This window comes from Colobus angolensis, unplaced genomic scaffold, assembly GCF_000951035.1.
Source record: "Colobus angolensis palliatus isolate OR3802 unplaced genomic scaffold, Cang.pa_1.0 Scaffold214, whole genome shotgun sequence".
Lineage (NCBI taxonomy): Eukaryota > Metazoa > Chordata > Mammalia > Primates > Cercopithecidae > Colobus > Colobus angolensis.
The window spans coordinates 6396995-6417855 of NW_012115311.1; the positions used below are offsets into that span (position 1 = coordinate 6396995).

General features: G+C 39.4%; 2 protein-coding genes across 4 annotated transcripts in view; one reads left to right on the forward strand and one right to left on the reverse strand.

Moving 5' to 3' along the window:
* NBEA (neurobeachin) overlaps nt 1-20861 on the reverse strand; it is a 763072-nt gene that overhangs the window by 208687 nt on the left and 533524 nt on the right. For 2 of the 3 annotated variants that reach the window (XM_011943032.1, XM_011943033.1), the window contains one exon: nt 6731-6867. In XM_011943032.1, the coding sequence (XP_011798422.1) occupies nt 6731-6867 (137 nt within the window). Of the gene's footprint in view, nt 1-2718; nt 2808-6730; nt 6868-20861 lie in introns of those variants that run through there. The other variant, XM_011943034.1, reaches the window with a different exon arrangement.
* MAB21L1 (mab-21-like 1 (C. elegans)) lies at nt 2035-5317 on the forward strand. The gene has a single exon (XM_011943031.1). It carries the CDS (start codon nt 3395-3397, stop codon nt 4472-4474), a length of 1080 nt encoding a protein of 359 aa, XP_011798421.1. The 5' UTR covers nt 2035-3394; the 3' UTR covers nt 4475-5317.

Below are 20861 nucleotides of genomic sequence, written 5' to 3' on the forward strand. Positions count from 1 at the left end.
CATAAAATAAATATATCCCCCAAGCCTAGATTAAAATCGGCTGAATTGCACAAAAATATACTGTTATTTGTAATTCCTCTCTATAGGTCATTTCCATAACAAAATTTCGGGGACGGAAAACACACTTCTCCGAATAGCTTAATTTTCGCTTCAACAATGAGGGGCGTCTAAGATCACTGAAAGGATTCAGCTACAGAAGGCAATTCATTTCACGTGTGCAGTGTAATAGAAAATCACTGTGTTGCAGCAACAAGCAGTACTTGCACTAGAGTATTATTCAACCCAGGGCGCCCAGTTCACCCACAGTGATAACCGCGGACCGGTGAATCCTATGTTATGTAAATCACCTTCAGCTCCGTGTGTGAAGGATGCTTAAGAAAGCAGCTTAGAAAACACAGTCCTGGCGTCCTTGAAACTAAATGACTTCACTTTCCTGGAACACTAGATCTAACGAGTTTCCTAGTATACCTTTTCTCACCATCTATTTTTCTTTCTCAAAGTGCAAATCGTTAGTGAAAAGGAGCTGGTTGCACCAATTAGTTTGCACGAAGTGCTTCGGTGTTTAGCTTCGCTTTAACCCAATTAAGCTGCACAGTGAGCCCCGAAGATGCGCCACCTGCGCGCCTGGCTCCAGCCAGACCCGGCCGGCGTCCCTCGCAGGCCCGTATCCTTCCCGTTAGACCCACTCAAGGTCCCCCGTACAGCCCCGGGGACTCCCCTTCCTCGGCTGTCTCAGGTCCTTGACAATCAGGGTTGTTCTGCAGGTGGCCCAAGAAGGCAAGGGGCGAGGTCTTGGGGAAAGCATCTCAGAGGGCCTGAACTCAAGGGAGAGAGCGCAGGGCACAGAGGCCCGCGGCGGGGGCTTGGCTGCGACCACACCTGGGCCGGTTGTGGGCGGTCAAGGCTGAGGGGTGCGTGGGCACAGCGCGGCCTGGAGCAGACGTGGAGAGTAACCCGGCACTCCAAGTAAGGTTTTCAAATAAGCTCACGCAGAAGTAGAGCGTAGCGATCTTGAGCCCAGAGAGGAAAGTAAGAGGACACGGGAATGCGGCGCAGCTAGAGAGAGGGCGAGCGGACGGTACAGGGCCACCCGCTCCGGGTGAGGGCAGAAGGCGGCGTTTCCCCAGAGACCACTGCACATCTTCGCCGTGGCGGTTGCAGGTTCTCGGGCTCTGATGCGTTTCCCCTCCAACTGCCAAAAGGTAGCAGTGCATTCACCCGAGACGACGGCAAAGCGGGGAGGGGCTTTTTGGGTGTTCCCAAGCCCTGCTCCTAAGGGGATGGAAGGTTCTTGGGAAATAAAGTAGATGGGTGCCACGCAACCCAATGTAATATACTATTTTCAGCTAAATTGTAATCTATCACTGTTGGATAAGGAGAAATTAAATAATAGATGGCTTTGTGATGCTGTACCTGTGCAAAACACACAAACAAAAATAAAAAAACTTAAGTAAAAAGTGGGATCCCTGCACAAGATCTTATTAAAAGTGGCTCTGAAAGTGCCTACAAACCTGTTACCGGGACTTATAGGATTTGACTGGAAATATCCTTAATTGGAAAGACGTGGCATCTAAATTAAAGGTAGACAATTAAAAAATCCACCTAGGTTTAAAAACCACGACATAACCACTAAGTAGTATTTCTTTAGTTTCCTGTACTTTGAGGAGACAACTGGACCACCAATTAGGAAGAAAAGAAATTTCCTCCTCCTGTTTCCGGGTTCCAAAATTCAGAAATGAAATGATTTCATTTGTTTTCAAAATGATGTTAAAATCCAAAAATGACCCCCAGATGATTGCAAGTTAATTTTCTTTGAAAATGTTAACCATTTTCCCTTAATTAAATCACACGAAATAGTATAGAATTAGAAGTCTACTGCTAGGTCACCACTTAAGGACACTTAAGACAGGAGATATATCCTTAATTATACATCTGTAAACAAGCCAGAAACCCCTAAACCTTCAAATTTTCAGGATAGTTATCTGTGAGGAGGCTTGATTTCTATGATCTCAGGTGAATTTGATGAACTAAAATTCCATCCCAGAGACAACTGATTTTTCAAATGTATTTCTATAGTGCATATATAGCTTTGTGTCCTGCTTGTAATGCTGGTCAAGTCTACTAAAGTGCAAAGACTGCAGCTGGTGGGGCAGAGGGATGTACCAAATATTTTTTAAACATCCTAACTTAAACGGGGGTAGAACATCTAACACATTCAGCAATTATTTTCAGATTCCTTTCAACAAATGCAAAAAAGGAAAAAACATAAGTAAAAAAAGAGCATACTACCTCCATAACGTTTCAAAAAATCATTTTAACATATAGGAACATCCAGAATGAGAAAATTACACAGGTACTCCCCTCCATCTAAAGCCAGCTTCCATATGCCAGTAGTCTGCATGAACAAACTTTCAACCTGCATTTAAGAAGACCCCAAGGATTAACAGGCATTAATTATCTTACTCTAAATGCAAGTTAGTGATTTTGTTTTAGAAAACCCCGTCTAGATCACTAATTGATGGACGCGCATTAATACACCTGTATTTGCATTTCAGCGGTAAAAAGACAAGCAGGGTTTTCGGCACAGAAGAGAGCTGCTTTGCCAAGTCTTTTCAAAATGTCAATATGCTTCAAGTAGTACCACAGCTGAGATATTCCTCTTGATTTCCAAACTGTCTAGGTGGCCTGGGTGGTTTTCTGCCGGCAGCAGCCTCCTACCTTTAGTTTGTGTGCCTATATCCATGAGGGGGGATTAATTAGCCGGGTTGGAGCTGAAGGAGGCTGTCGTGACGAGCCCAGTGGCGATTGGCCGCCCGCCTGCCTGGCCCTGCCTTTATAATTTCCACACGAGTGCATCTGGGCTCTTAGACAAATCAACAGCAGCTTCTTCTGACATATACACACGCACACTCACCCTGGACACACTCTCAGCACACTTTTCCTCCATTTGATTAACAGTGCTGCACACACAATGATTACGGGAAAGCGTAAATAAATACGGAAAGGGGTGCTTATTTTGACTACTGGAAGAGCTTTGCTGGGTCTCAGCACAACTTTTTTTTTTTTTTTTTTTTTTTTTTTTTTATTCCTGAGAAGGTGATCTCTCCATGCGGTTCTCTCACACAAGGATTCTTTAAAAGAGGAAGAGAGACAAGGAGAGGGGGGAGAACAGTCTTTCACTTTAAGAACGGCTGGGCTCAAAGATAAAAGGAAGGGAAAAGCAGCAGCAGCAGCAGGGAAACCAACGCTGCAGCACTTCCGAAAAGCATTTTTGATCCATTTCTGAGCGCTGCGGCCCGTTTCTCCACCGAAGTTGGCTCCAGCTCTAGCAGCCGCATTGGATCCCACAGCTTACTGCGAGACTCCGGTGTACAATCCGGATCTCTGCCCCAACATGATTGCGGCCCAGGCCAAGCTTGTCTACCATCTGAATAAATACTACAACGAAAAATGCCAAGCCAGGAAAGCTGCCATTGCCAAAACTATCCGGGAAGTCTGCAAAGTAGTTTCCGACGTACTGAAGGAAGTGGAAGTGCAGGAGCCGCGGTTCATCAGCTCTCTCAACGAGATGGACAATCGCTACGAGGGCCTCGAGGTCATCTCCCCCACCGAATTTGAAGTGGTGCTTTATCTCAACCAAATGGGGGTGTTCAACTTCGTGGACGATGGCTCACTGCCCGGCTGCGCGGTGCTGAAGTTGAGCGACGGGCGCAAGAGAAGCATGTCCCTGTGGGTGGAATTCATTACCGCCTCCGGCTACCTCTCGGCGCGCAAAATCCGGTCCAGGTTTCAGACGCTGGTGGCTCAAGCGGTAGACAAATGTAGCTACAGGGATGTGGTAAAGATGGTGGCGGACACCAGCGAAGTGAAACTGAGAATCCGAGATAGGTACGTGGTGCAGATCACGCCGGCTTTTAAATGCACCGGGATCTGGCCGAGGAGTGCTGCCCACTGGCCACTTCCCCACATCCCCTGGCCGGGACCCAACCGGGTGGCGGAGGTCAAGGCGGAAGGTTTCAATCTCTTGTCCAAGGAGTGCCACTCCCTGGCCGGCAAGCAGAGCTCGGCGGAGAGCGACGCCTGGGTGCTGCAGTTCGCGGAGGCAGAGAACAGACTGCAGATGGGGGGCTGCAGAAAGAAGTGCCTCTCCATCCTCAAAACCTTAAGGGATCGTCACCTTGAACTGCCTGGCCAGCCCTTGAACAATTACCACATGAAGACTCTGGTTTCCTACGAGTGTGAAAAGCATCCCCGGGAGTCGGACTGGGACGAGTCTTGCCTGGGTGATCGGCTGAACGGGATTTTGCTGCAACTTATCTCCTGCCTGCAGTGCCGGCGGTGTCCTCACTACTTTCTACCGAACTTAGATCTGTTTCAAGGCAAACCTCACTCAGCTCTGGAAAACGCTGCCAAACAAACGTGGCGACTGGCAAGAGAGATCCTGACCAACCCGAAAAGTTTGGAAAAACTTTAGAGGATGAGTTAATCAAGAGCCGAAATTATTACCCTTCTCAAAGTCCTTATTAAGTGTAAACTTCTGTTCAATTCCTAATATTCCACTCCGCAGTGTAAACAATCTCTTATAATAATACAATATTTAGACATCATCTCACCCACCCCCACAAGGGGAGAAAAAGTAGGGGAAGCGGATGGAGAAAAACCCAAAGCCACTAGTATTAGAAGACTTCTTGCCACACGATTTCCTATCTCCCTTGAAAAGTACACCGTAACACTCTGTAAACAGCCCGGTTGTAATGCAAGACCGCGACGAACACTCCGCCTAACTATCAAAGGATTATAGCAATCCTGGTGATTTAGGTGCATCTGCCTGTGAGTAAACACGATTTGGATATGCCATCTGAAAGAAACTGTAATGTATATTTTGATTTGTAACAAATATTGTGATCTCACATTGTCTTTGAAAGTGTGGATGTTGGTGTTTGTGATTTGGTGAACAGAACTTAAATTGCCATTCTCGATACTTCCAGACATTTTCCACAAACAAAGTTATCATTTAAAGGTAGATTTCCTCCTGGTACTTTCCTCTGTCTTTGAAAGTGTCTGAACTTTAAAAAGTTTACATTTTGTTTCAAAATATTGCTTGTGTTATTTCTAACATTCCATAAATATACTTGAAATGTTATTTAAATATATTCAAAGAAATTTGAATTCAGCTTATATAATAACGCTTGAATATCTGAATTATATATTTGAAAAATGCACTTGAAATACACTGGATAATTACTTTTGTGATTTAGATTTTAATTTGTTGCTGGTTTTTATTTAATTAGATGCTAATAAATGAAGTAAAATAAAACTTGTCATGTCTCACTTAAAATTGTTTCCTATCAAAAGATGTAATGCTGCATTTTGAAAATCAAACCCACTTGAATATCTTAAACATTTTGAGAAATACGCTAATGAAATCCTTAAAAATAAAACATTGGAGAAAAGCTCTTTCTGTATAGGTATATAAGATAATGATCTACTCTCAGTCTCTAACTTACTTGCAAGACAATTCCTTTCTACAACAGACACAATTTAAATCTACCTTTGAAAGCTTGCTCTTCTTGTAGCATTTTTGATAATATAAGAAAAAAAGTATATCATGACAGTAGAGATGACTGACTTATTTTAAAAACTGCATTTGGAGCTGGAAGTAAAAGAAGCCCCATGACTATCCTTTGGAATAGTTTAGTTGTCAACAAGTGCTGAAAATGCTGATCACCTATGGGCCTTAAGTTAGTTAATTCAGGTGATGGTAAATTTTTGGATTTTAGCTCTAGTTTACCAAGACTATTTTATTACATTTTATATCAATATCTAAATTAAAAACAATAAAGTTCTGGATCTGTGGGAGCATTTGTCTTTGACTATTTTAGAATAACTGCCTCTGAAAATAAAGGAAGATTTTTTGCAAAATGATGCTAGAATTTCTAGCGTGACACTTCATGCTCTTGAATTCTTAACCCCAGAATAGAAGTTTGCAAATTGCACAGTAACATGAAAGTTAAAACATTAAAATAGAGCTCAGAAAGTGCTGAGAAAGAGCTACTCTAATACTCTGGTGTTTAAAATCTACACAATAACATTTAATAAGTATGCATTTAACTGGTCCAAATATGTATTTTCTGGCATTATACTCAAAGAAGAATACAATATTTAAATATCTGAGTGCTAGTATATATATTTTAAATCAAAGCTCAGAGAATCAGTTGCTTTCCTCTTAAATCCACATATAAAACCCATTCTTATTTCAGGAGATGGACAAAATGGGTGTACTAATGGAGATGAATTTATATCTAAATGGCTCTCCCCCCAGTTTCCTTATAACTTTTCAATAATCACATTTCAATCTAAAGTTTTGAAAATTAAAAGTGATCTTAATAAGAAATTTCTTAAGACCTTTCGTAGTCAGCCCTCAGAGCCTGAGATTCTGGGCCCCAGGGACTTGGGAGCAATTGGCTTAACTACCAAATCTGCCCAAGCGCAAACAAAGGCACTCACAGAAAGACTGTTAAAATGTGCATGCTCTGGCAATACAGGATTTAACTTCATTAATATATTCTTCAGTTCCATAAAGTGAACATGCTATTTCATTCATTTTACTTTCTATGAGAAAGAGGAGAATGTGCTCCCCTCCTCCACTGTCAGGTAAAATCAAACAAAATTGAAAACCACTTCCTGCCACAAAGCCACCAGTACCATACATGGAATCGCTTTAACTCACTTTAGTGTCGATCTTCTTGAAGGCGGAATCATCCTCATCTACCTCGAAGTAGATTTCTGTCGTGGTGATGGAGAGAGTCCCCTTGGCCACCACCACGGGAGCGATGAGCTGGGCAGGGGTGCTGAGAACCACTGGGCCTGCAAGGCAAGGATAAGGGGAGTCAGGCTGATCCCCTGTGGCCCTTCCTGCTCCCTCCCAGAAGGGTACCAGAGGTTTTTATTGGTAAGGATGCACTAGAAAAAATGGTTCCTGTATTATGCGGCAAACTCTTTTTTCATGTAAGATAAGGACTACTTAGCTTTTATTCATTACCTTATAACAAGACTAGAGAGAAAAAATGGTATGAAAACCCAGAAGGTCAGGATACCGAATACCACTCAACTTCCACCTAGAAATCCTACATGGTTGGTGAGGGGCTGCCATTAACCTACTTAAAAGTGCAGAACGGACAAATGTCCCAATTCTCCACTGAGTATCGCTGGCTTTTCCAGAGACCCTAGGCAGTCAGCACTGCCCCCAAGTCCAGCCATCGCGCGAAGCCGCTCCACTCAGCAGCGGCGCTCCCCAAGGAGAGGCGAGAGGAGGAGAAGGGGGCAAGGATCTAAATGATAAATTCCGCTGTTGTGAGCGGTTTGCCTCTTGCAGGAAGATTAATCTAATATCTGTCTCCTAAGACGCGCTACACACACACATACGCGTGCATACGGACATTACATAAAGTTCTTATGTAGAAAAGAACGAAAATCTTAGTCACTTTCTCACAGAGAATATATCAAAAGTGATGAAAATGTAGGACGCTTGAACAAAACGATTCTCAAAAAAACCGTGCGAAAGTGCTACTTCTCAACTTTTCAAACTGCAGAAACAGCTTCACTAAAAGTGCCTGCCAGGGTGCTTGCTTGGAATTCCCTCAATCTGTTAAGGTTGAAAATCACGAATTACAAAGCGTATAGAATATGAATTCAAATGGGATATTACCTAAATGTTTCCTGTAAAGTCTCCCCAAAGGGAGACATTCTTCGCAATCCTGGATTTGAAACACGATACAACGTTATACATAACGTGGGGAGCGGATACAACCATTCATTTGTCGGCAGCAAGGGCGCATCATAATCCCTTCCACTTCTCCCCTCAAACGCATACAGTCAAGTGCGTCACAATAACAGTCGGGGAAAGGCTATAAAAAGTCAGGTTCTCTGCGGCCGCTAGGCCTCGACCCTCCGGGCGGAGATCCCTCGCGCCGACACCGCCCTCAGCCCCCGCCGGGCCGGCCTCGGGAGACGCGGCCAAGTTGGCCTTCCCTGGCGCAGCACACACCCAATCTGCGACTGTCCTGCACAAAGCCGAGCCTTCCCGAGGCTGCAGGAACACAGAGGGCTGGGCTGGCTTCTGTCGCGATTACAAGGGGGTGGCTAAGGAGCAAACTGTGACAGCGTCAGCTTTCAGCCTGTCGGGACTGCCTGGGCCAGACCCACGCACAGCCCTGTCTTTCATTTCACTGCTCTCGATCCTCCGATAAGCCCCCGGGGCTCGCGGACTCTGGGCTTCGGCCTCTGCCCAGCGGAGTCGGGGTCCACCTCGGTTGCACAAGGTTTTTCTTTGGAAAGGGAGAGGCAGTCGATCTGAAGCACCACTTTAAAGGCTCATCAATCTTAATCTAGGTTGCTCAAGTAATTACGCCCGAATCTCTTGTACGATTACAAGTGGATTTGGGTTTCTATTCCCCAGGCCCTCCTTTGTGTTTATTGGAGGGTCTGTGCGCGCGCTTGGCGGCGCCTCCTGCCTTCCGCGCCCTCCTCCGAATCCCCCAACGCTCGGGCCGGTTCGAACCGCTCCCTTAACCCTTAAGCAACCAGGACGCTCCCTTGGATGCCAGTTTTCCTATTTTCTCTCTGAAGAAATCTATGCGGTTTACTCTTGATTGGGGCAAGGTGAGAAAGGTGATTTGGTTCACACTGGAAAGAAAGTTATACATTTTTAGGCATTGTTAAAAACCTCAAAAAAGTCTCCATTCTAAAGATAGAGGACTATCAAGATTTATAAGAGGTTTCTGGCATTTGGAGACAAATAATGGTCAAAAACACTAAAAATGGCGAATTACTTCTTTCTCCTAAAAAGTAATGTAACGTATCCAAATTGAGAACATGAGAAAAAAGATCGTGAAACATCAAAACCGTACCCATTGATTTACTGAAATACATTACAATTTTTAAGGACACGATCCGTGAACTTTCCATGGGGAGCACATCATCTCTACTTACTCCTCTGCGTTTCTGAAAGGAGACGGCTTCCTTTAGATTTTACCAATATCGTTCTGTTGAGGAGATTTTCTGGGCGTTTATAAAAGGGCTTCGAACTGGTCTTTCTTTAAGAAAGACACATCATGAAATATTCAGCATTAATAGTGTGTCATTTTTACCCTCGTCCTTTGGAAATCTCCAATTACAACTTCCAATTCCATAGCATGTTTAAGGAGCACTGAATCTTTTTGTTGTAGTCTTCAGGGAGCAAACCAGCCGCAGAGAGAATACGGAGTTAATCCACTACAGCAACAGAGAGAGGGGATTATGTTTTAATCCCCTTTGGGGGAGCCTTTGCATTTTAGGGATCCGATATTAAAATGTTTACACAAGGCACAATCATAAGCCAGCAGATCTTCCATATGGTACCTGCTTATTTGAAAACCTCGGATCTCTTTCCAAATAAAAATAGTTTATAAAGAACAGCATCTCTGAATGACGGTGAGATGGTGATCTAGCTGATTCTGTTCTAGAAGATAACTTAAGTAACTACAAATTTAACTTCCTAAACTTTGCTTGGTGTAGTGAGTTGAGGAATGACTAAATATATTCATCCCAATCACTACTGTAGCAATAAAAGAATAAATTATAATGTCCTCAGCATACATAGAAGTATTGATATTAAATGTTAAACAAATGGATAAGACAAAACCTCTTCTTATTGCATTGATGCATATAATAATTTAAAATTCTACCATCTAAAGTGGTAATTAAAAGGAAAATACAAATGTTATTTACTTTTTACAACTGGCAATATAATGCTTAAAAAATACTGTTCCATTACAATTTTTGAAAGAAGGATGGGGTATTACTTCCCACTTATCTAACCTAAAATGTGAACTAGAACAAAAACCACCCTAGCATAATGAATCTTTAAAATAATAACTTCTCTTTAGAGCCATAATATCTTTAACCAGTTGGAGATGGTAAACCTCATCAAGGACCTAGAGTAGAAAGTACACGTTTTATATTAAAAAAGAAACCATTTATCAAATACACTTTAAAAGTAGAATGTTAAAATACTTGTGGGTTTAGATTTTCCTGATGAAAATCAAAATTTCAAGCCCAGAAATCTTAATAATACACTGAGATTTTGGTAAAACTTTACAATTTATAGAATTCTTTTTTGTTTTTTGAGATGGAGTCTTGCTCTATCGCCCAGGCTGGAGTGTAATAGCTCAATTTCTGGCTCACTGCAACTTCCGCCTCCCGAGCTTAAGGGATTCTCCTGCCTCAGCCTCCTGAGGAGCTGGGAGTACAGGTGCATGCCACTGTGCCCAGCTAATTTTTGTGTTTTTAGTAGAGACAGGGATTCACCATGTTATCCAGGCTGGTCTTGAACTCCTGACCTCAGGTGATCTACCCGGCTTGGCCTCCCAAAGTCCCGGGATTACAGGCGTGAGCCACTGTGCACGGCCACAAAACCTGTTTGTATTTTTATAGAACTAATAGTCCAATATTCACAAATTTTAAGTTACTGGATGTGTCAATGCTTTCTTGCCAAAGACCACCAAGAACATATCTGTAGTTGAACAAGTGGGTTTTATTATTCATTGCAGTGAGAGAAACCGACAACAATAAGAACCATGGGGTGACTTAGGGGGTGTTAAAAGACTCATTGTAGGATCTGGATTTTACTTGTGATTTTGGGAAGGGTTCAGGAAAGCAGGGCTTTGCTCTGGATTGGGCTCTGTCAGGCATCAGAAATAATTCTATGATTAAGTATTTCAATCAATTTTATCTAGAAGGAGGGAAGACTAAATGTATGCTAAAGCTCTAATTCAAAAGATGTAGCAGTCACTCATATTAGCCAAAAGAGGGGAATGTCTGGTACTTTTGGGGTATGCACAGTGATCTTGCTTTTGTCTGTGTTTAGTCAAAATTATAAAGTAGTTTTTTGTCTCACATCATCATCATACAGCTCTGTATGAAGTTGGTGCTCTGTGAGGCTGTTTATGTCCAAGAAGGGAACATCATGGCCTAGCAGTGAGCTCCAGGCCAGTTCTCAAAAAGAATGAGGCCTAGATATAGGCAGGCCAGTTCCCAGAGGTCAGAGGCTGCTTTTTCTTTTTCTCAACTGCAGGGATTAATCATTTTTGGGGGGGGGGGGGGGGCGGGGGATGGGAAGGTAAATTAATCATTCTCAGGAGGGGGTAAAATACATTCTAGTGATTAAAAGGCAACGATGGCTATTAAATTTCCTAATAATGATAAGCTTCTTTACAACTTTCAATGTAAAGCACAGCAAAGACTATGCATGGAAAAAGAGTTGCAGTTTAATTAAAACTGGAATTGCTAGAATTATTTGATGACTTAATTGGTAAACTATATTTAGGGTACATAAAATTATAATGTATTTTAGAATTGCTTGAATATTTCCTAACCTTAGTTTAATATTGTTAAAAGTTGTATTAGCTATATGGATTTTCTTCATCCTCAATTACTTGGAAACTACATGCTCAATTTGATTTTAGAACCTGTGAAACCTTGTTATTTTGGGATAATAAAAAATTGACTAATCTTAGTAGAATTATTAAACTTAAAATCCTGGTGTTATTTAGAAGAACTAAAATTAATCTGAAATTCTTTATGTTCACTGTAAAATAATATTATTCCAAAGAAATTAGGACAAAAATATAAGGAGGGAGTAAACTTTTATAATTATTTTTATAATGTGGTATACTTTCTAGGGAAGTAATTCATAGCATGAGTGACTGAACAAATCTAAGATACCTATCACTGCTTTGGACTCTTTTTTTTTTGAGATGGAGTCTTGCTCTGTCGCCCAGGCTGGAGTGCAGTGGCGCGATCTCGGCTCAATGCAACCTCTGCCTCCTGGTTTAAGTGACTCTCCTGTCTCAGCCCCCCAGGGAGCTGGGATTACAGGTGCATGCCACCATGCCCAGCTAAGTTTTGTATTTTTAGTAGAGACGAGGTTTCACCAAGTTGGCCAGGCTGGTCTTGAACTCGTGACCTCGTGATCCACCCACCTTGGCCTCCCAAATTGCTGGGATTACAGGTCTGAGCCACTGCACCCGGCCATAGACTCATTATTTTTAAGTATGGTACAGTCAATTTCCCCAAAACATTCTCCCCCACAGAAATAAAAGAATAAGATGTTTTAATCTCAAAACAAATTACTGAAGAATATAATAAAGTTGTAATAGTTTTGGAATCCTAGGAAAGCTTTGGGCATTATGAAAATGGAGGTATTTGTGTATGTGCCCGAGGGAGGGGCAAGTTCTAGAAAAAATACTGCAACAAATTTTAGATTTCCAAATTTTAGATATCCAGGATGGTTCTCTGGGTTTCAGGTGATTGAAGTGTCTTAAGAATAAAAAAAAAAAAAAAAAAAAAAATCATAGTAGCAAAGTCTCTAGATAGTGACTGCTTTATTTATATACAGAGAATATTGATAGTTGTCCAGATAAAATTTCAAAGTAATGATATTTTGAAATTTTCAATTTTTTTTTTTTTTTTTAGGGCTGGGCATGGTGGCTCACACCTGTAATCCCAGCACTTTGACAGGCTAAGGTGGGAGGATGAGAGGCCAGGAGATTGAGACCAGCCTGGGCAATTAGCGAGATCTCATCTCTACAAAAAATTTAAAAAAAAATTAGCTGGGTTTGGTAGCACATGCCTATCGAGCTATCTACTTAGGAGGCTGAGGCGGGAGGATCCCTCGAGCCCTGGAAGTCGAGGCTGTAGGGAGCTATGACAGTGACACTGCACTCCAGCCCTGAACTTTTTTTTGCATGGAAATAGTTGCAGAATGTTTTTGCTTGAATAAAATAAAAATATTTTAACAACTCATAGAATACTATGCCTCAAGGGTTATGAATTTAAACTTCAGTACTACTTCCTCCCCCGCATATTCACAAAGACACAACAGACCCTCCCCTAAACTATCCATTATAAATATTCGATAAACTCAAAGTTTACACAAAAGCTCACTGTTTTCAGGAATTGGCCTCTTGATGATCCTAGGTGACTTCTTGAGCATTATCTATCCTTCACACTAAGATGAACAATGACCGATTATCCCCACAGATCATAATTTCCTTAGATTATTATTGTATAAAATGAGACAGATGACAAAGAACACAAATGAGGTGTTTTGAGATTAGAATAAACCTACATCTGAAAAACTCAACTTAGCATAGTCTAAAACAGACATGGAAGGAATGGAGCCCTCTTATATGAACAACTGAATACTGCAATTTAGCATATTATTTGTTCATCACGGTAGATCATCTATTTTTACGCTATTATCTAAAATCCCACCTTAATGTATTTATAATACATATTTTTAAAAAGTACTGAGAAAGACTCTGGTATGCTCTAACTTTAACCTACCATTTATGTTTACCAATTTATTTGTAGAGCAGGTAATTCTTTGTCACAAGGAATCAAAAAAAAAAAAAAAATTGCTGCATTTTCTGCAAAGGCAGTGAGTGATTTCCTAGAAGAAAAAGCTTACAAAGCATATACACTACAGGTAAAATAGCACCGAGTTATTTTCCAGTACAAAAAGTACTAAACAACAGTGATAGTTTTATTGTTCAGTGTGAAAATTTGCTCTGCCTTTTGATTTAATAAGTGAGCCAGCTGAGATTTCCGTTTCTAGTTATATTACATTTAGTTCAACATATGGAATATATTTTTCACCTTCTGGAAGAGTATTGACTCTTTTATGGCACTGGGATATCATTTAATGGTCGGGAAGAGTAAATTTCTACTAGACTAGATGAGTGAATAAACCAGAGGATATGATTTAAATCTCTGCACCCCCAGGTTGGATTAAGTAGCTTGCCTTTATATTTCCATAGTTTCCTGGCCATATCTTTATGGCACTTATAATATATTAAATATATGTGTTTACAAGTCTGTTTCTCAAACTATTTGGCACAAGCTAATTGAAGACAGGGTTTATTATCTTGTCCACCTATCACGTATCTGTCATATAGTATGCAATCTATATTTGTGGATTGAATATAGAAAATGATATATACCAGTGTTGCATTTATATGTCATAGTAAAAGCTCACTGAAATAAATATATTACATATTTTATGTTTTTCTGAAATTGATTTCAAATTTTTCTTTATAAATATAAAAGATAACTGTGTTTTAGAGAAAACATAAATTTAAAAATATACTGAAAACCAACGAGAGTTATAATTTAATTGATCATTCTAGCTATATTACATGTGTACTATTATGGTTTTAAATGGCAAAATTTTATGACTATCGTATTTTTCCTAGTGTATACTTTGCTCTCTCTTTGTAATTAAATATGTAGAGGCATATTTAACTCAGCATTCATTCATTCATTCATTCATTCATGTAGTCAACAAAAATTACTTAATGAGTAGTGTATTGTTTTTGCATATAAGGAGAGAATACAGTGGTTTATAAGACATAAATTTTACCCACAAAGAGCTTATAAGGTAAAGAATACACAAAATAATTATGACATAAGGAAGAAAGGGTTAAACTAATAATTGTGTAAAGTACTTTACGTGATTTATTTCTATTAACATTCCTGTGTGATAGCACTGCTATCATCTCCATTTTACACATAAGAAAATTAGACTGAGGGTTGGAGTGATTTAGAGGTCATACAACTAGTAAATGAGAGATAGGATTCAAATCTGGTGATCTGATTCCAAAGTCAGGGTATTTGTTATATATGTTGCCTCCATATGTTGTTATATATGTCCCAAGAAAGGGACAGAAAAAAATTCTAGACATTCACAGAACAATCATGATTTCCAGCCTAGTTTTGGTGGGGGAGTGAGCAGTTGGAATAGAATGACGGCAGTGTTATCTGTAGTGAGGTGTGATGGATAGGTAGAATTTGGACAGGTCGGGGTCTTGGAGAGCATTGTGAGCAAGGGGAATAGTTTGGACAAATACACTGTTGCAGGCGTAAATGAGCAGTAAGTAAGTCTGGCCAGAGATTAGGGTGTGTAAGGGAAAGCAGTGTGAGATGAAACTGAAAAATCATACATATCCTTGAATGTCAGACTTCGTAGGTTAAGGAATCAAAGATTAGAGCTCAGAAATAATAATGCAGAGCAGTGGGTTTTACCCTTTTTCTGGGTCACACATTCTCCTGAGAAGATGGATAAATATACGGATTTTTTTTTCTAAAAAAGTTCACCTATACATTTGTTCATCCTGATTATATGATAAATGAATAATTCATATTTTCAAGAAAAATTAAATTTTTTCAGTTGTCTTCCTCTATCTAAAGATTTCTCTGCATCTGCATTTATCCCTGTTTTTCAGCAGTTTCTGGAAATACATCTTTCCTCTTGTTTGAGCTAGTTACTTTCTCTGTCTGCATTTATCCTAAATTGTTTTTCAGCAGTTTCTGGAAATGTATCTTTCCTCTTGTTTGAGGTAGTTGCCCTGTCTATCTGCGCTACTAGTCCTACCCTCCCCTGCCGCCTCTGCTCTCTTATTTCTATATCCGTTCTTCCCTTCTTTGTTAAGCTCTAGGTATCAGTTTCCATCTCTTAGTTCCTCACTCCTACTCTCTCCTTTAATTTCAGTCCAACCTCTACTTAGGCCAAGCTATTTGGGAAATACTCATTAATTAGTAAGTTAAAAGTGTGAAAAAGTCCATCAATTTAAAAATTCTGCAACTTTTTCTTGTTTGTTTTTTTTGTGACGGAGTCTCACTGTGTTGCCCAGGCTGGAGTGTAGTGGTGCCATCTCACGGTAACCTCTGCCTCCCAGGCTCAAGGGATCTTCCCACCTCAGCCTCCTGAGTACCTGGGACCACAGACTCGCACCACCATACCCGGCTAATTTTTTAAATATTTTCGTAGAGATGGGGTTTCGCCATGTTGCCCAGGCTGGTCTGGAACTCCTGAGCTCAAGCTATCCTCCCGCCTCACCCTCCAAAAGTGCTGGGATTATAGGCATGAGTCACCGCACCTGGCCTGCAACTTATTTTTAAACTCATAATTTTCCAAACACATTTAACTATAGAGTTTCTTTTTTCTCATTAGCATCTTTCAAAAGACCTGTGTTACAAGGAACATTAGTTTGAAAAGTGCTGAGCCAGAGTTCCTGACTCCTAAGCATAGGAGTCTTTCCTTTTCTCTTACCACTTTACTTCCTGCTTGGTATCCTATTACGGGTTCTCCTTCATTGGCTGCCCTTTAAACCTTGTGCCACAGGGCATGTGATTTTGGCCTACTACTTCTCTCTTTATTTTCTCACTTCCCTTAGGTGATCTTACTGGTTTCCATTATGAACTCCATGCCCACCTTGGCTCTCAAATTTCAAACTTCTATTCTTTTGAAAATTTTGGAGGCCCAACAGATCAAGCATCTTCATCTCCCACCCACAGAAGACCTTGCATCTGCACACTCCCACACACAGTTAATAGCTTCTAAACCACCTCTCCTCTCAGGCCTGATTCCCCTCATTCTTACTCCCTGCACTGGTCAGTTATTACAGACTTCCACAAATTACCTTCTAATTTTTTTTTTTTTTTTTTTGGTAGCTGTCCCATTCTCCCCTTTCCTGCCTGCCGTCAATTTACTTGAGGCTCTCATCACTGCTGCTTTGGAAAAGAGCCTCCTGTCAAGCTCTTATGTCAAGTCTGGGCATCCTAAAAACATATTCTACACAAGGGCCAGAGTGATTTTTTTTTTAAAAAAATCATCACTATCATGCTTAAAATCTTTCACAGTCTCACTGTGGCCTTCAGGATAAAATCAAGGTTCCTTATGGCACATAAAGTTCCCTCCCTGAGCTTGTCAGTTTCAGCTTCAGAGACTCCCTGCCTCATGCATTTTACCTAATTTAGAACTACTGTAGTTTCACAAAGAAGTTAATCTTTTAGCATACGTTTCCCGCCTTCTGCAACAACTCTCTAAATAATTCTAAATGTTTAACTTATTTTTCAAGACTCAAGAAAGGAAATACCCATTCTAATAAAGGCTTTCCAGAATCTATGTTATTCTAGGACCATTTTTTGTGTTGTAATGGTTTCCTTTCTATATTTAGGTTAACTATTTTTTTTTCATTATCTCTTCTCCTCTATAACTTCCTGGAGGGCAGAATTTTGATCATATGTATCTTTTTACTCCAAGAACTCACCATTATGTCTTACATAGAGTTGACATTCAATACTTGTATTTGTTTTGGTGGGATAACCACATTCACCTGAGTGAAGTTTGGATCTGGCATCAGAGAATAAGGGTCCAACAGGTCCTTCCAGGTCTTGTCCTTATTTTGTGTGATTCTTGACATTTTCTATTCTAATCTTCTATTCTAAGAGAAAACTATTGACTTGTTTTTATTGGACTGATGACTTGAACTGGTAGAACATATTCTACTAGAATAACTATTTGTAAATTAATTGCCATGTAAATACTTGTCCTTAGGGCTAATTGTTTAAGTATTTCTATAGCTGCTATTCTGGCTCTGCAACATCAAGTCATGGAAATAAACTAATTAAATAAAATATTTTCAGTATGCAGAAAGACTTATTGATCCTTCTGTGTAGCACTGCTCTAACTGTAGTGGCAAAATCACTTTTTAAACTTACGTTTGAGTAAGTGGCAAAGTCTTTCAGAGAGAGGACCAGGACACACTTAGGTATGGCAGTGACAAGGTAATGAAGAGCTCACTCTTCCTGCTCTCCAAGTTGCTAACATCCGTAATTCGGTACTAGGAAAATTGTCTTGTTATCTCGCATTTTCCCTCAAATGTGATCTAACAAGATGACCCATATATTTTCTCAGTAGGTGATCAATATCTTCATTCACATGCTTAAAACAATGATGAAAACTTAGTCACCTCCATATAGAAAAATATGGTCTCCTGGTAAGTTAGTTATTTATTGCCCTATTCTCCAGATTGGTAGAGAGTATGACTATAAATTTGTAGAGGAATTAGTTTATGATAAATTCTCCATACAGAGAAAAAAGTAGGAAATCAAAATGGGTTTCAACTATTACACTGTATTAAGAAAGAACAGATCTTATGAGTACGGTTTGTGAAACACCTGACCATAAAAAGGGTGGCTTTTATTCTTAAAATTAACAAAAAATGCAAATTATATATGATTTATGGTTGATGTCTACTATTGTGTAAATATGTTTGTTTGTCCCCTCCAAAACCCAGGTTGAAATTGAACCCTCAATGTGGCAGTATTGAGAAGTGGTGCCTTTAAGAGGTGACTGGGTCATTATGACCCTGTCCTCATGAGTGAATTAATCCTTTTGTGGATTAATGAATTAATAGGTTATCATGGGAGTAGAACTCGTTGACTTTATAAGAAAAAAAACAGAGACCTGAGATAGCATGTGAGTTCCCTCGGCCCCTCACACGTGATAACCCTAACGTGATGCCAGGTGTGGCCTCAGGACTCTGCAGAGAGTCCCTACCAGCAAGAAGGCCCGCACCACATGCAGCCCCTTGACCTTGCACTCTTCAGTCTCCATGACTATATAAAATAAGTTTCTTTTCTTATAAATTATCCAGTTTCAGGTATCCTTTTATAAACAACAGAAAATGAACTAAGATAATGTCTAATAAGCATGGTTGAATTGTGTCTTTTTATTATATTTTTAATTTACACAGTTTGGTTATCAGGGATGTTGTTACAATAAAGAGTGCCTTATAGTGTTTCATAGATGACAGAATCATGGTTGAAGGGGAACATACGTTTATGGAAATAAAAGAAATATGGATTACAGTAAAATGTTTGCACACTCTAAAAGGACCTGTAGACTTTTTGAAAATAATGAAAAGAGGCAAAGAGGCTCAATATTCAAGATGAAGCTTTTATTTATTTTTATAACACCTTAACTGATTTAAAAATTAAGTTAGAAATTTAAATACTTTAGCTTTTATAAAAAATAGGCATGTATTAATGTTGTCTCTAAGAGCATTGTGAATTCTATGTTTGAAGCTGAATGTGAATCCTTTGGGTATACTATTTATGACTGGGAAAGCAACTTCCTCATTCAAAGAGAGAAAAAAGACTCATAAGGCTTTTTCAACATCAAATAGCTTTCACTAAACAACATTTTGATGAGTTAAGTGTGAGTGAGTCAGGGACATATGGATTAAATTTCCCTTGAAATACACATGGGTTTAAAAATTAAGGGGAAAATCCTGAGCAAAACGCATTTTAGAGAATTCAGAATGTTTAAGAGATATTTCCCCCCTAAATACAAGTATCAGGTTGAATAACTTCTAGTTAGATTCTGTAACTAAAATGAAATAAAAATAAATATGGAGGAACCTTTAAAAAATACTAGTTTTGTTGGAGACAGAATGTTACATTCACCATATCAGCACTGCAATGCACAGAGTTAGGCTTAAGCAAACGAATTTGAGTCTATCTGCACCGAACATGCTCTCTCCCACAGTACGTATTCCAGTCAACAGTTACAACAAAATTTTCTGTGCTACTGGCTTAGACTCTTAGTCTTTTTTAAAGAACATATTCTTAGACAAACTCTGAGCTTTCAGAATTCTATAGTTTATTTTAATTACGTTTTCCCAGAATTTTGAGTTCTTTCTTCTCACATGCTGTATATTTTTGTTTTATTCTCCTTTCTAGCTCAGTTTGCAGGAAACATTCAATTTACATATAAACAACTTTGCCTCTGGTATCTAGATATTCGAAGTTAGGACACTGAAGGTCTAACTGTCAAGCTGATCATTTCAACTGTCTACTTTAATTTCTTAGGGAAGATACATTATCTGCCATAACTTCCTGGTTATTTGAGTTACCCAGAGGTAGTGGTAGCAGAGCTAATTCTCTTGAGGACCTTTTTTTCTATCACAATCTGAGTACCAATGTTCTATATATTTAGTAGATATTCAAAAGATGTTAATGGGTAAGTAAATGGGCAAGTGAATGTAGTCAAAAAGACATTTAGGGAGGTAGAAATGGTCAGCCTTAAGAAAAATTCTACATAATGCCCCCTCTTCCACCTGCCAGCCCTGTTTTCACCACTGGATACCTGATTTTGTTTTGATCAAGTAGAACAACAGCTATAGAATATGTATAAAACCTAACCCAGTTTACAAGAAGAAAAACAGCTTGAAAATATATTGCCCTCTAAAAATCAGGGAAGGTACAACTGGGAACTGTCATGAGCAACAAAGTGGGTCGTGAAGGAGATGACTGGCACTTCAGAGAGCCTTTTAATAGATCTCCTTACTTCCGTATTTTCTCATTCTTAATTTACATAATTACTTTTCTGAATTTTGGATTCTTGGTGTGTGTATATGTGTGTGTGTAAAGAAATATAAACCTACCATTATGAAAAACACAAATTAAAAATAAATCCAACTCTAACATTTGAATACTTCTTCCCTGTGTTGCTATCTCCCTGTACTAATTACTTTAAAAAAAAATCAAAGTAGCATTACAATCCATTGGATATAGAACACCTTTTCTATTTGCTAAATTTTTTTTTTTACAGTAACAGTACTTGTGGTATTTTGACGTTATAAATTGGAACTTACAGAAACATTTAGTTAAAATGACACATTTACCAGAAGCGGAAATGCAATAAAGATTAGCTTAACTTTAGGTGTTCCTATCCTGGAAAATTCAAGTGATGGCTGAATTGAAATTCAGCTTTTGGTATAATTAACTTATACCAAAAAACAAAAGACAAAACAAAACTTATTATGAGCTATTGAAATTATTTGAATAATTCAGTTAGTATGAACAGACAGTCTGATAATTTGAGCCCCCAAATATTTATTTCAACAGCTCATAAGTTTTGGTTTGTCTTTTGTTTTTTGATATAAATGAATTCAATAATTATCTACATAATATTT

Bases quoted from the DNA above. Each gene is read 5' to 3' on its own strand.
- MAB21L1 (XM_011943031.1), top strand. From the start codon at position 3,395: ATGATTGCGGCCCAGGCCAAGCTTGTCTACCATCTGAATAAATACTAC.